General features: G+C 42.2%; 1 protein-coding gene across 11 annotated transcripts in view; it reads right to left on the reverse strand.

Annotated features, from left to right (window-relative positions):
• The window catches only part of PPP4R1 (protein phosphatase 4 regulatory subunit 1), a 39595-nt gene that overhangs the window by 19287 nt on the left and 3968 nt on the right, over positions 1–16340 (reverse strand). For 2 of the 11 annotated variants that reach the window (XM_083450110.1, XM_083450118.1), the window contains 5 exons: positions 14621–14665; positions 7239–7374; positions 6316–6422; positions 2335–2477; positions 1096–1242 (listed from right to left, as the gene is read on the reverse strand). In XM_083450110.1, the coding sequence (XP_083306236.1) occupies positions 1096–1242; positions 2335–2477; positions 6316–6422; positions 7239–7374; positions 14621–14665 (578 nt within the window). Of the gene's footprint in view, positions 1–1095; positions 1243–2334; positions 2478–6315; positions 6423–7238; positions 7375–14407; positions 14559–14620; positions 14666–14781; positions 15101–15205; positions 15869–16340 lie in introns of those variants that run through there. The other 9 variants (XM_083450115.1, XM_083450111.1, XM_083450116.1 and 6 more) reach the window with 8 other exon arrangements.

The following is a 16340-nucleotide window of genomic DNA, read 5'->3' on the forward strand; positions in this document are numbered from 1 at the left end:
GTCTCAGCTAGGGGTTGCCTACCTTTTTGGACTACTAGTAGTATTTCGAATTGTAGGAAAGCACCATGGGCACCAGTCAAAAAATGGCTGGTGGGGCTGGTGCTGGCATGACACAACATAAGAGCACACTCATTGCTGCTTCATGCTCCACCCCTTATGGGTAATGTGAGAAGTCAGCTATGACCTTTTAGTCCTTATTGTGGAGATCATACAATGTTGATTCCCCCCGCCCCCATCCCTACCAGGGAAAAATCTAGAAAATGGTCACACCACACCACACTATGTCTTGCATAACACATGCACATGTTCACCACACACATACAGACCACAGACACATATGCCTGCCCAAGTGCATATTTCTCTCTCACAGACCTACCTGCAACTCCCCTCCCTACTCACACACACCAACCATACATACATTGGTACCTGAGACTCCTTTGGGAGGAAGGATGTGATAGAATTTTAATAAATGCAACACACTTTCTCTCACACAGATCACACATACCTCCCCCCACTCTTTCTCAGACACAGACCACATCTCTTTCACTGACCAAGTATGTGTCAAAGAAAGTGCCTGCTGCTAGCTTTCAATGGCTGTTGAGCTACAGCCAGCTGAATGAATGGGGTGAACCCTTTCACTCCTTTTCCCCCTCCACCAGACATTGACAAAGAAAGAAATCATGGGTGAAATAATTTTCCTTGTTTGCAAGGCCCAATAAGACAGAACAAAGGCAATTAATTTTTTTCCTAATTATTTTCTAATTTGAGTTCTTGGTCCACATTAAGTTCAGTGGATGCAATCCTGTATAGTTTGGATGCTTTATTCCATGGAAGTTAACCAGGAGTTTAACAACTTGTGAGCAGGATTGAAGCATCACCATTCTTCCATTTCCTCTGTTCTTGGTCCAAAAAAATGTTTTATGATCTCTGAAACATGCTTATCGCTATAACTACACCATTATCTTAGTCTGCAAAGCACCATTTTACATCTCATTCATGACAAAGGATACTCTATGGGAAAGCAAGCATGTTTGCTGCTTAGTAAATCCAGATAATTAATTAATATAGACAATGCAAAGTCATCCTCCAACTTACTGCCACAGCCTCTGTCTTCACATCATCATTGCTGTCTGGAGCCGTCAGCTCTACAAGAACTGGGCATACTTTGGCCTCCACATCATAGCGTTCAATAAGTTCTTGCTCTAAAAGAACAAGTAATGCTGCCTGGCTTGTTTTTCTCACCTACGTTTAAAAAGAAGAGAGGAAGGGACTTGAATTATGTTTTCACCCGTGCCACAAAGCTTCAGAACAAACATGTTATAAGACAGCAAGAACGAACTCCTGTGAATCGCTTTCAGGCTCCACTCTATATTTACCTAGGAATGTCCCACTGAACTCAATGGGCCTTATTCCTGAATAGGATCTACACAGGATTATGTTGTCTGGGATATTGCCATACACTGTTAGTATTTATTTCCATGAATTCTTTAACATATGGAATGATACCACTGTAAATCTTTAATTTGATAATATTTATACTACTGCTACTACGTAACACTGGTCAAGTACCACTGCAAAAGGCACTAAAGAGAACACAGAAGTAAACAGGTTATTCATACAGACTAGCCTTTCCCAGCACGATGCCCTCCAGATGTTTTGAACTATAAGGACATCGGTTTGCGGAAGACTAATATAAATTGTTTAATTTAATTACTGAGTCTGTGACACAAATTTATTTCAAAACTCTTTAATCTTATTTTAGTTGTTGGGACATTCACTGATCCAAATAATTGTGAAATTTCAAAACCACTAAACTGCCTTGTTTTTCCCTCCCTTGTAGTGAATGTTCAGGTGTCAGCCCCAATGGGAAGGGACCTGTCATGTTGCTACTTCAAAGTCCCATATATACTGATGCTGTTATGTAAACAATTTATTTGGATGAGTATTAACATGGTACTATTAAACGCAGGTCCCGCTTACCGAACGCAATGCATTCTCAGGAAACTGTCTATTAGAAGAGCATTTGCATAACAAGCTGGCAATTTCCATTATTTCCTGCGGGAACATTTCTAATCCATTATCTCCCCCCCACCCTAAAATGGCTACCGCCAACCAGCAAAACATAAACAAGTACGGAAGTGGGCAAATTGTGGCTATTCGGATATCTGAATCAGCGGCGTGTGTAGTAAGGTTTGGGAATAATTGTTTATGTTCAGGTAAGTGAATTTTTGGATAACAACTGGGAGGATTGCAGGATCTGCATGTAGCGTATTTCAAACATGTAAAATCTGTACACAACTGTGTAATTATTCAATAACTTCAATGACTTCTCACCTGGTTGTTCTGGTCTGCAAGGTATCTCACCACAATAGGCAATAAATATTTTGAAAAAGCATACGGGATTGAAGGCCTGTTTTCTTGACAAAACATAGCTATATGAGGCACCTGTTCCATCAATTCAGCTCGTACTGTTGGCTCTATTGATAAAAATGTCAAGATGAACAAGTAAAGCATATGTTATCGATCTCCTGATCGAAAGTCAAATACCTACTATAATGCAGTACTAATAAACTATCTCTAATTCATAGAATCATAGAATCATAGAATCATAGAGTTGGAAGAGACCACAAGGGCCATCGAGTCCAACCCCCTGCCAAGCAGGAAACACCATCAGAGCACTCCTGACATATGGTTGTCAAGCCTCTGCTTAAAGACCTCCAAAGAAGGAGACTCCACCACACTCCTTGGCAGCAAATTCCACTGTCGAACAGCTCTTACTGTCAGGAAGTTCTTCCTAATGTTTAGGTGGAATCTTCTTTCTTGTAGTTTGGATCCATTGCTCCGTGTCCGCTTCTCTGGAGCAGCAGAAAACAACCTTTCTCCCTCCTCTATGTGACATCCTTTTATATATTTGAACATGGCTATCATATCACCCCTTAACCTCCTCTTCTCCAGGCTAAACATGCCCAGCTCCCTTAGCCGTTCCTCATAAGGCATCGTTTCCAGGCCTTTGACCATTTTGGTTGCCCTCCTCTGGACACGTTCCAGTTTGTCAGTGTCCTTCTTGAACTGTGGTGCCCAGAACTGGACACAGTACTCCAGGTGAGGTCTGACCAGAGCAGAATACAGTGGCACTATAACTTCCCTTGATCTAGATGCTATACTCCTATTGATGCAGCCCAGAATTGCATTGGCTTTTTTAGCTGCCGCGTCACACTGTTGGCTCATGTCAAGTTTGTGGTCAACCAAGACTCCTAGATCCTTTTCACATGTACTGCTCTCAAGCCAGGTGTCACCCATCTTGTATTTGTGCCTCTCATTTTTTTTGCCCAAGTGCAATACTTTACATTTCTCCCTGTTAAAATTCATCTTGTTTGTTTTGGCCCAGTTCTCTAATCTGTCAAGGTCGTTTTGAAGTGTGATCCTGTCCTCTGGGGTGTTAGCCACCCCTCCCAGTTTGGTGTCATCTGCAAATTTGATCAGGATGCCCTTGAGTCCATCATCCAAGTCGTTGATAAAGATGTTGAATAAGACTGGGCCCAAGACAGAACCCTGTGGCACCCCACTAGTCACTCTTCTCCAGGATGAAGAGGAACCATTGATGAGCACCCTTTGGGTCCGGTCAGTCAGCCAGTTACAAATCCATTGAGTGGTAGCAGAGTCAAGACCGCATTTTACCAGCTTCTTTACAAGAATATCATGGGGCACCTTGTCAAATGCCTTGCTGAAATCAAGGTAGACTACATCCACTGCGTTCCCTTCATCTACCAGGCTTGTAATTCTGTCAAAAAATGAGATCAGGTTCGTCTGACATGACTTATTTTTCAGAAATCCATGCTGACTATTGGTGATCACAGCATTCCTTTCTAGGTGCTCACAGACTGTTCGCTTAATGATCTGCTCCAGAATCTTCCCTGGTATTGATGTCAGACTGACTGGGCGGTAATTATTTGGGTCCTCTCTTTTCCCCTTTTTGAAAATAGGGACAACATTTGCCCTCCTCCAGTCTGCTGGGACTTCGCCTGTTCTCCAGGAATTCTCAAAGATGATTGCCAGTGGTTCTGAGATCACATCTGCCAGTTCTTTTAATACTCTTGGATGCAGTTCATCTGGCCCTGGAGACTTGAATACATCTAAACTAGCCAAGTATTCTTGTACTATCTCCTTAGTTATTCTGGGCTGTGTTTTCTCTGCTGAATCATTTGCTCCAAATTCTTCAGGTCGGGCATTGTTTTCTTTATCGGAGAAGACTGAGGCAAAGAAGGCATTGAGGAGTTCAGCCCTTTCTGTGTCCCCTGTTTGCATTTCACCATCTTCTCCTCTGAGTGACCCCACTGTTTCCTTGTTCTTCCTTTTGCTACGAACATACCCATAGAAGCCTTTTTTGTTGCTTTTAACCTCTCTAGCAAGCCTGAGTTCATTCTGTGCTTTAGCTTTTCTGACTTTGTGTCTACACGTGCTGGCTATTTGTTTGAATTCCTCTTTGGTGGTTTCCCCCCTTTTCCATTTTTTGTACACATCCTTTTTTAATCTTAACTCAGTTAAAAGTTCTTTAGATAGCCACCCTGGCTTCTTTAGGCACCTTCCATGTTTCCGTCTCATTGGTATTGCCTGAAGTTGTGCTTTTACTATCTCCCTCTTAACAAACTCCCAGCCATCATGAACTCCCTTTCCTTTTAGTATTACTGTCCATGGGATCTCACCCAGCACTTCCCTAAGTTTTATGAAGTTGGCTTTCTTAAAGTCAAGAAATTGAGTCCTAGTATGCTTGGCTGCTCCTTTCCGTTGTATAGTAAACTTCAGAAGAGCATGATCACTTGCGCCTAATGATCCTTCCACTTCTACCCCATTAACCAGGTCTTCGACACTGGTTAGGACCAGATCTAAAATGGCTGTTCCTCTTGTTGCTTCTCCCACTTTCTGGACAATGAAGTTGTCTGCAAGGCCAGTGAGGAATCTGTTTGACCTTATGCTCTTGGCTGAGTTTGACATCCAACAAATATCTGGGTAATTGAAGTCCCCCATTACTACTATCTCCCTTCCTTTTGCATGCTTGGCCATCTGTTCCAGGAAGGCATCATCTATGTCCTCCGTTTGGCTTGGGGATCTATAGTAAACTCCCACAATGAGGTCACTATTATTCTTCTCTCCCTTAATTTTGACCCAAATGCTCTCACTTTGGCTTTGAGGTTCTAAATCTTGGATCTCTTCACAGGTATACACATCCCTGACATATAACGCCACTCCTCCTCCTTTCTTGTCTCGTCTGTTTCTCTGAAATAGATTGTATCCCTCCATTTTTACATTCCAATCGTGGGACTTATCCCACCAGGTTTCAGTGATGCCTATTATGTCATATTTAGTTTGCTGTACCAAGAGCTCAAGCTCATCTTGTTTATTTCCCATGCTTTGTGCATTAGTGTACAGACATTGAAGTCCATTAGTCATTCCCCCGTGTCTCTTATTTAAGGATTTTTTCCTCCCACCACTAGGTCTGCTTGCTGTTTGCTCCATTTGGTCTATGACATTTGGATGATCATCTTCATCAATTAATAGACTCCTACCTTCAGGAGCACTGTCTCCCTCCCCCACATTAGTCAGTTTAAAGCCCTCCTGATGAGGTTTCTTAGTTTTTTGGCAAAAACATTCCTCCCAACCGTTGTGAGGTGCAGCCCATCGCTTGCCAGAAGTCCATCCTCAAGAAACTGCAGTCCGTGATCGTACTGCATAGTTGGTCATAAAGGAATCGTTTTGGATTCAAATTTATTGCTTCATGAATTAAAAGTTCGAGACAGTCACTAATCCTTCTTGTTTTGCAAGCAGTATTAATTGTGGAATTCAACTGATGTCTCTGTGCTCACCAAAGTCCTTTTAATCGAGAGGATGCATCTGCTAAGTGGAATAGGAAGGGTGGCAATTTTTGCCAATTTCCCCATCCCACTGCACTTCCCTACCACTTTCTGCCTTTAATCTGCCTTTAATACCTTATGCCGGTCTCCATTTCTCTCTCATTTTATGGTCTCCTTGTTTTCCTGAAAAGCCTCCTTGCTATTAGGAGCCATTTTGAAATAGGTATTATTTTGATCCTTTTCTAAATATTATTTACAGTGCTGCCAGCAATAACATGAATTTGGTTTTATAATCATGATTCTTCAGCAGCTGCAAAGCAACAATTGCTTTTTTGAATGAACTACTGAGGATACTAATAGCATGGAATAAAGAAAGAAATATAATCTAGTTTATCCACTATTCACATTAACCACCCCAACATTTAATCTACTTCATTACCTCATTAAGATAGCTCATACTACATACCTGAATCATCAGCTAGCCTGCTGACTCTTTCCAGTACAGCAATACAATCTCTCTCATCATCACTCACTTCTTTCAAAGTGTCCAACAAACTTCGAGCCACCATTTGCCTAGAACATGAGAGAATAAAATTGCAATATTGTGGAACTAAGTTTATAGCTTTTACATGTCAAGAAATAATTTATCTATCCCACCTTAATATAACACATTTGCATCCAAGCCTTCTTTCAGAAAACTCAAGGTAGTATATATGGGTTACCCTATTTTGCCCACAACAACCCTTAGTGTGTGTGTGTCTTGCCCAAAGTTCCATGGCTGTGTGGCAATGTGAACCCAGCTTTCCTGGTCCAAGTTTTTGTCTGCTACACCAAATACAGCCTGCTGCCCACAGGATAAAAAACTGTTCAGAACAGAATACTTAACATTAAAAAATCAAAACAAATCATTTTGAACTATTACCCAGAAAAGAATACTAAAATTAAACCACTGTATAAGAATACCGAATACAAAATGAGGAAAATCTTTCCTTAGAACTCAACAAAAACTAAGGTGAATTTTACAGCATTGTATATTCCGATATCAGATGGCAGACAGATCCTTGTAAACGAAGACATGTTACATTAAGCCACCATCTTTAGTCATGTGTACAGCTGGTATTCTTACATTTGGAAATGAACTGTAGTCTCTTCAAACATTACTGTGTTATAGTGTGAATACAATACAAATCTTAAATACATATCTTCTTACAAAGTAATATACCAAATACCTCTTGATAAGGACAGATAATCCATTAAATGAAAAAGGTGGATAGGTGTGTGAATTTAATTCATAGAATTTCCTTGTAAAAAAGAGATTAAGTTTTGTCCTGCACACAAAACTTTAGATAGCTCCTTATAAAACAGATTATTTAGGCTAAAATACCATACCTGTTAAAAATATTCTCGCTTGCAGCGTACTTGTCCAATCTTCCCAGAGGAGTCAACATTTCATCTTGTGAGACAAAGTCCAGGGCTGAAGGTATAATAATCACATCAGACTCTGAGCTGTAGTCATCCACACCAACTATCAGAGACATCAGAAACATTCCTTATAATCACAAATCTATATTTTAAAACAGATGCCTAATGCTGAGAAGAAGCTAGGCTATGCAGCAGTCTGCTTTCAACACAGATTAGTCTTAAAACTTTGTGTGCCTTTACCATTCTTCCCTTTCAAAGCATGCTTTTTGTACAATTCAGCCATTCTTCTTGAACTATATCCACTTTTTGTACAAAATTGTTCTCCAATTTCCTTCAGTCTCAAATATTTTGTAAACCACACACCGTCTGCAGCGGACTGCTTTTTCTACTAGTCCTTCAGTAAAGTAACTGTTTTTTTAAACCTCTCCTGTCATACCAGATAAAGATCTCTAGTAGCCGAATTTGTATACATAAATGAATATGAACCTCAAAATTGATGAAGACCCAAGAAAGTAGTTAGGAAGTGCAATTTCATTAAAACAAAAATCAGGACTTAAAACCACTGTTAAGGTTAAGTATAGTTTAAATATAAGCATTCAGCATGATGGTGCACAGGGCTAAAAATGTTGTTCCTCCTCTGCTCCCACTGTGCTGCCCTAGTTTTGCTTAGCATTACATGGGAACCATGGGCAGTAAAGCCAAGAACAAACTTAGGTTATAATTAATTGCTCGGAGGGAAGCAAACCACAAGTCTAGGTTCAGGCATAACGCTGAAGCAAATCCAAAGCTTCGCTCCTGGAAGCAGCAGAGCGAAGTACCTGTGATTGTGGCATCTAGCGCAATTATCTAGATGCTGCTGGGCTGTACTTTGTATTTCTTCAAATCTGTTAGTTAGTTTTAAGTTCAGGATGGGGTGGGGGAAGAAGTCAGCCTATATCCATGATGTTATCTTCCAACTTATTGCAACACTATTCATGTCAGCAGCAATCTGATCAAGTTTAATTACCAACACTTACATATTGTCAAAGCAACAGACATAAAAATCTTGTGAGTACCAGTTATCTCCAAAAAACATGGATGATCCCCACTTGTTCAAGGATCGGTCATCTATGGAATCCACTGCTGTCATTCTAACTACTCTCTCAATTTATGATTTTGCTTTCACTGGCTGAGCAGTGCTTTTAATAAGTCAGATAGAGCACTTTCCATTGTTCTATCCTTTTGGAGTACAGTGGGAAGAGGAATTGGCCATTCCCCATCTATTTTCATACAGATGAATATTCCAGTTGTCTCATGCTTTCTTATTTTACACTTATTCTACAGCATAGAGGATAATGGTCTCTTGTTACCTATGGTATACATATAACAATAGAACCCTTGATGCATGATTAGGGCTCTCTGGCACTATCACAAATTGCTAACAGTCTCCCAAGTCCCTGCCCATGAATCAACTGCTCCAAGTACAGTCATACCTCGGGATAAATATGCTTCAGGATAAGTATTTTTGGGTTGCACTCCGGGGCAACCCGGAAGTAACAGAGCGCATTACTTCCGGGTTTCGTTACTCGCGCATGACGTCACGCACATACGCAGAAGCGGCGAAACATGGCCCGCGCATGCGCAGACGCGTCTTACGTTCTATTCAGGATGTGAATGGGGCTCAGGAACGGATCTCGTTCGCATCCCGAGGTACCACTGTATTCACAATATCCTTCACAAATCCTCCTTGTAGCAAACAGGAGCACACATATTAAAACAATTGATGTAAATTTTCAGCTGCTATATTTTTCCTACAGAAAATTAAGCCACTACCATCATTATACATGGATATAATATCAGTCTAACAGAAACTGTCCAGCATTGCAATTAGCTTCTCACATGACTACTCTTTCAAAGTGCTTGCACATGTGCACCATAATACTACATTTCCCAAATTAAACATGCTATTTAGGCATATTAAAATTGGTACAGTATACAGTGGTACCTCAGGTTACATACGCTTCAGGTTACAGACGCTTCAGGTTACAGACTCCGCTAACCCAGAAATAGTGCTTCAGGTTAAGAACTTTGCTTCAGGATAAGAACAGAAATCGAGCTCCAGAGGCACAGCGGCAGCAGGAGGCCCCATTAGCTAAAATGGTGCTTCAGGTTAAGAACAGTTTCAGGTTAAGAACAGACCTCCGGAACGAATTAAGTACTTAACCTGAGGTACCACTGTATTAACAGTTTTGAGTGTCTTTACATGATTTTCTAAACATTTAAGCAATGTAGGGATTGTTTGCTATTGAGTTGTCAGGTTTTAAAATATATACATATATCCCAATAAAAATATTTTTCAAGTAAAGTTGTGAAATCGTTTGACTATCACATTTAAACTAGAAAGTCTGTTTCATTTATTTATTTTTTCCTGTAGGAATATTTCAGATAAATGGCTTTGGCTAAAAGAAAAACTTCCAATATATTTATTTATATAAAACAAAATTATGAAATCAAAAGATGTCTGAGCTGTACCTCCGTATATAACATAAGAAGAATCCTACTGGATCAGGCCAAAGGTATATCTAGTCTAGCATTCTATTATCATAGTGGTCAACCAGATGCCATGGGGAAGTCTGCAAGTAGGACCAGAGTAGGACCAACTGTGCTCTTCCCCACTCTCACTTCTCAGCAACTGGTATTCAGAGACATGATGTAGCACAGCTGTATACTGTACCATTGCTATTCACTTAAAACTGAATTGAAACCATCTCATTTGACCAAAGTTTTCAGCAATGAAAGGCAGATCCAAACGTGGACACAAAGTCTCATATCATGTGTGAAATGGCAGATACAGTGGTACCTCAGGTTAAGTACTTAATTCGTTCCGGAGGTCCGTTCTTAACCTGAAACTGTTCTTAACCTGAAGCACCACTTTAGCTAATGGGGCCTCCCGCTGTTGCCGCGCCGCCGGAGCACGATTTCTGTTCTCATCCTGAAGCAAAGTTCTTAACCCGAGGTAATATTTCTGGGTTAGCGGACTCCGTAACCTGAAGCGTATGTAACCCGAGGTACCACTGTATGTTGTTTCACTTATTTGCCAATATTCAGATGTGAAAAACTCAAGGTATCCCATGCAGAACTTATATTTGGAAATAGTAATAATAATGTAGGGAGGTGTGTCCAATAACATTAAGAAGCTGACTTAAAAACACATACCAAAGTACTGATTGCTTGCTTTAGCATTATATTTTCAGTTACTCCTGCAACAATGAAACTTATTGGAAACTAGGTTGTCAGTATTCTCCTTGAAGTACAGTGGTACCTTGGGTTACATACGCTTTAGGTTACATACGCTTCAGGTTACAGACTAACCCAGAAATAGTGCTTCAGGTTAAGAACTTTGCTTCAGGATATGAACAGAAATCGTGCTCCGGCGGCCCGGCGGCAGCAGGAGGCCCCATTAGCTAAAGTGGTGCTTCAGGTTAAGAACAGTTTCAAGTTAAGAACAGACCTCCGGAACGAATTAAGTACTTAACCCGAGGTACCACTGTATGTCCATCCATCCAAAACATCACTGTTTATTAGTTTAATAAAATGTATTAAGACGATGCATAAATATTTCCCTTTATAAGCAACACCTACAGGAGATGAACATTTCTACTACTTCAGATAACTTTTAATAGATGCCAATATTGGGGAGGAGGGGAGAATGTTTATGGAACATCACCATGATCTCAGTGTAAACACAAGATCTCGTTGTATCATGGAGATGGGAAGCATGTGACCCTCCAGATGTTGTTTGACTTCAGTGTTCATCAGCTTCAGCCAGCATGACCAAGTATCAAGGGCGAATGGAGGTGTAGTCCAGCATCATCTGGAGAGCTACAGGTTCCTATCCCCTCTGCTCTAACATGATGGAAACATAGGAAAGTGTTCAAAATTGTACAATATTGTAAACATAAAAAACCTCCAAAAAGAATTAACTTAAATAGGAAGCAAAAACCTAGATAAATGCACTGAATTCAAATAAATCTTAAAACTCAAAAACCTACTCCCTAACAATGTACAACAGTTTTGGGATTTTTTTAAAGGATACAGCAATCAATGTTTGCCCACAAAAGGTAGGGAAATTTGCACACTGTTACCAAATACCATTCCATTTTGTAAGCATAATTTTGAACTCTTTCATTTAAACATATTTCAACAGTGTAGTCATCCCTTATGGAATCTCCTATGCTACTAACCACATAACATTGGTTTCCTAATGTCTATTGAAAGTACCTCCTTTTCTGATCTTTGGCACCTGTCTGCCTGTAGTTTATAGGCAATTCAGTTACATGTCTATTTTCAGAAATGACATTTATTATACAAACAAAACTCATGTTCACTCTGGAATGTGGACAACCATCAATTTTATTCTCCTATGTAAATGAAATTCACAAACTTATCCAAGACGAAAATACTGTTTTTCCATCTATACTCAGATGGTTTCAAAAGAACAAGAAATCTTTCTACTATTCTCCTAGTTACTGCTTGTCAAAGTGACCATGCTAAACAGCAATGGGCTGTATTCATCTAAGTCACCCTGTTAGTGCAGGGGCTTCTGCTAAACAGAACTTCCCTCCCTTGCCTCTCCAGAGCCCCCCCCCCCCCATCTGTTCCAGAGGGTATGGAGAACTCTCAGAATATATTTAGAGGCACACAGGGGGAAGGGAAGTTTCTCTGCACAAGTAGAAGTCCTTGCACCAACAGATTTTTCTGCGTATGTATGCTCTTCTACCTCTCATCACACAATGAAGTCACAATTTTTCTTTTGCTTCTGTCTGTTCCTGGTTTATGCTCTACACACAAAAGCTTAAAATTAGCAATTGAAGTTGTCCACCTAGAAGCACAGACACAGTTTTTAAAAAAGAAAGATGTCTTCAACCTAAGAAGGTACACGAGAGGCAACCCTGAAACAATACCATTAGTTAGACACAAATGCCACTGGGGGCATTTCAGCAGCTTATGGCCTTTGTTTTTGTCAAGGATTTGTGGATTACCATAATTGACTGTATATGTAGTTTGTCACTAAAATAACAGAGAACAAAAATAAAGTATGCAGTCACCAGTCTCGCCTTAGAAATCAGCTTATTAAAAGGAATCAGATTTGCTAGCACCAGTGTCTCAGATCTGGGCTGCTTAAGGTCCCATCTCAATCTAAAAGGCATGAGTACAAATCAGGTCTTTTGATGGCCCATTTCCCTCTATGAAGAGCCAAGACAGCTGCAATACTACAAGAACATACAGGGTACAAAGTTGAGGATGAAGCATGTGAAAAGAAGAAATAGTGTTCTCAATTGAAGAACTTTGGCACCAAGCAGACCTCTACAGGAAATGATGCTAATACAGAAAAGGAGGCTAATGCAGAATTCAAACACTGCACTCATTGATAGGTGCTCCACTGAGATAAAACCTTCACACTAAGACCCTAATAATCAAGAACTCAAAAGCATGACAACTCATATGGCAAGCATCACTTACTATGGACAATAAAAAGGAGACAACGTAATGAATATTAATTTGTATACAGCTGCACTGTGGTGAATACTACAACACTACTTACAGCAGAAATTGACTTCGCTTTCATCTAATGCCACCCTCTAATATCGCCTTGGAAGAGAAATTATGTTTTACTAAGTGCTCCTATCCAAGAGTTAACCATCAAAATTTATACCAAAGAATCTGCCTCCAAGAAAGAGATGGTAAGTATAAGTAGCAGAAATTAGAAAGGACACTCTATTATTCAATCTTCTTACATTCTTATTCTGGAGCATGTATTTTTAATATGGACACATCTTCTAAACTCTCTTCTATACTTCTATTTTATTTAATTCAGGTACTTCATTATTATTTTCCATAGTACCTTCTCCATTATTTAGTTCACACAATATTCTATACCAGCCTTCTCCAGCCTGGTGCCCTCCACATATTTTGGCTACAACATCCATGGGAGTTGTAGTCCAAAGCATCTGGAAAGCACAAAGGTGGAGAAGGCTGTTCTACACAATCACTGATGCCTGCACTGGTCACCTATCACGTATTTACTGCTGTAAAAAAATTAAGTGTATATTCATATACATTACTAAAATATTTTGAGTTACACAGGTTTATCTTCTGTTCAGAACATAAATGCACATTACCCTCTGTCTGTGTGTATACTATTGATTCAAATAGGTGGTAGCATCAGTTCTCTAAAGTCTGATATGTACACAATACATTTTAAAAGATTAAAAACTAAAGAAAGCAGGTCAAAATCTAATTAGAAGACCTGAACCTCATACAACAGACCTGCAAACCAGCCACAAATTAATTCAGAAGAATATGCATCATTCTATTTATCTAACATACAAAGTCAAGGTCAGTGTCGTATCAAACTTTACCAATCTTGGGTTTTGCTTTCTTGACCCTTTATGGATCACAATGCATTTTTTTAATCTCATTAGCTGTCCAAAATTCAACAACATAAATGCTAACGTTTAAATATCAATGTTAGTATTTTAAAAATTTTGACATTTAAAATGTAAATTTAATTTTTACAATTTAAATATTCAATGGCTATATCAAACCTGAACACACCTTGATTTTAAAAAGCACACAAGCATAATTCCTATATGAGAACATTCAATGAGTTCTGATGGCAATTAATAAAGTGTTATTAAAGGAAGACGAATTCTATTAGTACTGTATCTCAATATTAAGACACTGTTAAGCTTCAAGTACAACGTGACCTAAATCTCATTCATCAGAATAGCAGCAGTAATGCTATAATCACAACCAACCCATCCAACTCACAACTTTCCCCATTTTCCCTTCGTGGTCTCCAGAAAAGTAAAACAAACTAACAACAACCACAAAATCAAGACAGGCACAAACACGAGCAAGTTTGCAAGCCATACACATAAATGCCTGTATGGGGGAAAACGGGCAAGGACAGCTGAGCATGGCTGCTTCCTCCCACAATGCAACTTGGGCCTCCTCCACGCTTTCAAAACCATTTATTCGCGGAAGCAAAAGCGAACGAGAGCTTGACACACACGCGCAATCCATCCCTCTCCCTCCCCGTTCCCGGTTGTATTTTATGTATATATACATATATAGATAGATAAGGAACAAACCCTCGTTAGACGGGAACAGGCTCCCTCTCCCCATTTCATTCCAGACCCAGGATCCCCTGAGTTTCCGGGTGCGAGTGAAGTGGGACCGCCCCGACCCAGCCCCCACACCCAAGACGGACTTGGGAAGAAGGGGCGGCCCGGGCAGCGCCGCCGAGCGCGCTGGGAAAGAGGGAAAGAGAAGAAGAAGAAGCTGTTGCAGCTGGGGCTACTCACATCCGTCTATCTCCTCCTGCAGGTCCTCCTGGAGCAGCGACAGATCTAGACGGGGGAGGGGGGGGGGAGGCGGAGAGAGACAAGACAAAGTGAACTCCAGCCGAGGGGGTTCCTCCCCACCCCAGACCAACTCCCCTTTTTAAAACACCCGTAATACACACCCCACGAGAGCGCCTCGCGCTTCTTTACCACGCTATAAAACACACACACCCCTGCCCTAAGCGCCCCCTCCTCACACTCACGGGGCCGAGAGAAAGAAGGGGGACGCCTACATCTGGCAACAAATCCCACAAGCCCTTCTTGCCACACAAGGTCGTTAATTTCTCAGATAAATCCCCTCGCAAGCTCCTGCCATAGTTTCCCCAACACACACACAGAGAAGTAGGTAGGCAGGCAGGAGGCAACCCCCCCACCCCCCAAATCGATGAGTTGAGGTGAAGGAGGACTCGCTAAAGGGCGCTTTCCCTTTGCTTTTTCCTTGAAGCGAGGCGGGGGGGGGGGGGGTCCGGACTGAGGTGTTTCTTTCGCGCCCGGACGGAGTTTCTGGGAGTGGGAGGGGGGGTTGGGGAGGGAGGTGCTACCTACCCGCCATGTTTCTGCAAACCTCCCCGCCCGATTTGCAGGGGCTACATTTAGCCCGCCGTGGCAGCCGCAGGAGGCGAGGGCTGAGGGAAGGGGGCTCGGTTGGGGTGGCGGTTGCGGCCTTTGGGCCCAGGCGGCGTTTCCGGGCGTCCCCGGGAGAGTCTCACACAGAGCGATCAGTCCGGAGAGGGAGGGGTCTGAGCCGGACACACACACAGAGCGAGAAACGGCTGCCCCCGCCTCCGCCAGGGAGGGAAAAAGAGAGAGAGCTGCCTGACATGCGAGGCAAGAGCTGCCGCGCTTTTGCCCTCTTTTTCCACCCGCTGACTCACTCCAGCCTCAAAAGCCGCCTCCGTCGGGCGCAGCCAGGTGGGGCCGCTAGGCAGGTCTGGCCCAGCCGGAACCGGTGAGGCAGAGTGAACTACTCGGGACACTTGGAAAAAACGCCCCGGTGTCTGTGAGCGCCCTCTCTCTCTCTCTCCACTCGCCTAGCAGTGCTTTCCCTTGACCCTGACCCTGCACTGCCTTCCCCACATGGCATGGCCGCTCCCAAAGTTGGTTTAAGAGGGTACGGCAGTTTCCGTTCTCCGCGCCCTGCTAGGCACTGGCACGGCTGCAGGGCACGGCGACTACTCGGGAGCTGCACGCTGGGCTTTTCTCAGACCGACGTAACTTGGCTGTGACGCTGTTATCTCCCCCCACATCTAGGTTTGGCTCTGGTTTTCTACTACTGCACTTGTTTCCGTGCCACTTGGCTCCGGTTTTCGTTTCCCCTTTCTGGGCTCGGCCATTGCATTCTTCCCGCCCCTCCTTCAGCGCTGCTGCCCCAGGACACTTCGCTGCCCGAGGCGAAGAAGATTACGCTCCATCTCCCTTTCTGTTCTGTGTACACAAGCCACCTAGACCAGCTGCTGACTCTGCTTTCAACAGCAGTGATGGGACAAGGGGGCGATACCCACACCTGAGGGCAGCTAGGCTGGTTTAGGGAGCACAGGGGCAGCCAGTGTGGGATAAACAGCTCTGTCCTCTAGCACCTGGCTGCACATCACCTGCTACCTGAAACGGCAGCCTAGCGCTGCCTCTCTTTCTTTTTTCTCACTGCCACCCATCCCTGGCTGTATTTTTCTGTTATTTAACC

This window comes from Podarcis tiliguerta (assembly GCF_965153285.1).
Source record: "Podarcis tiliguerta genome assembly, chromosome: 7".
Lineage (NCBI taxonomy): Eukaryota > Metazoa > Chordata > Lepidosauria > Squamata > Lacertidae > Podarcis > Podarcis tiliguerta.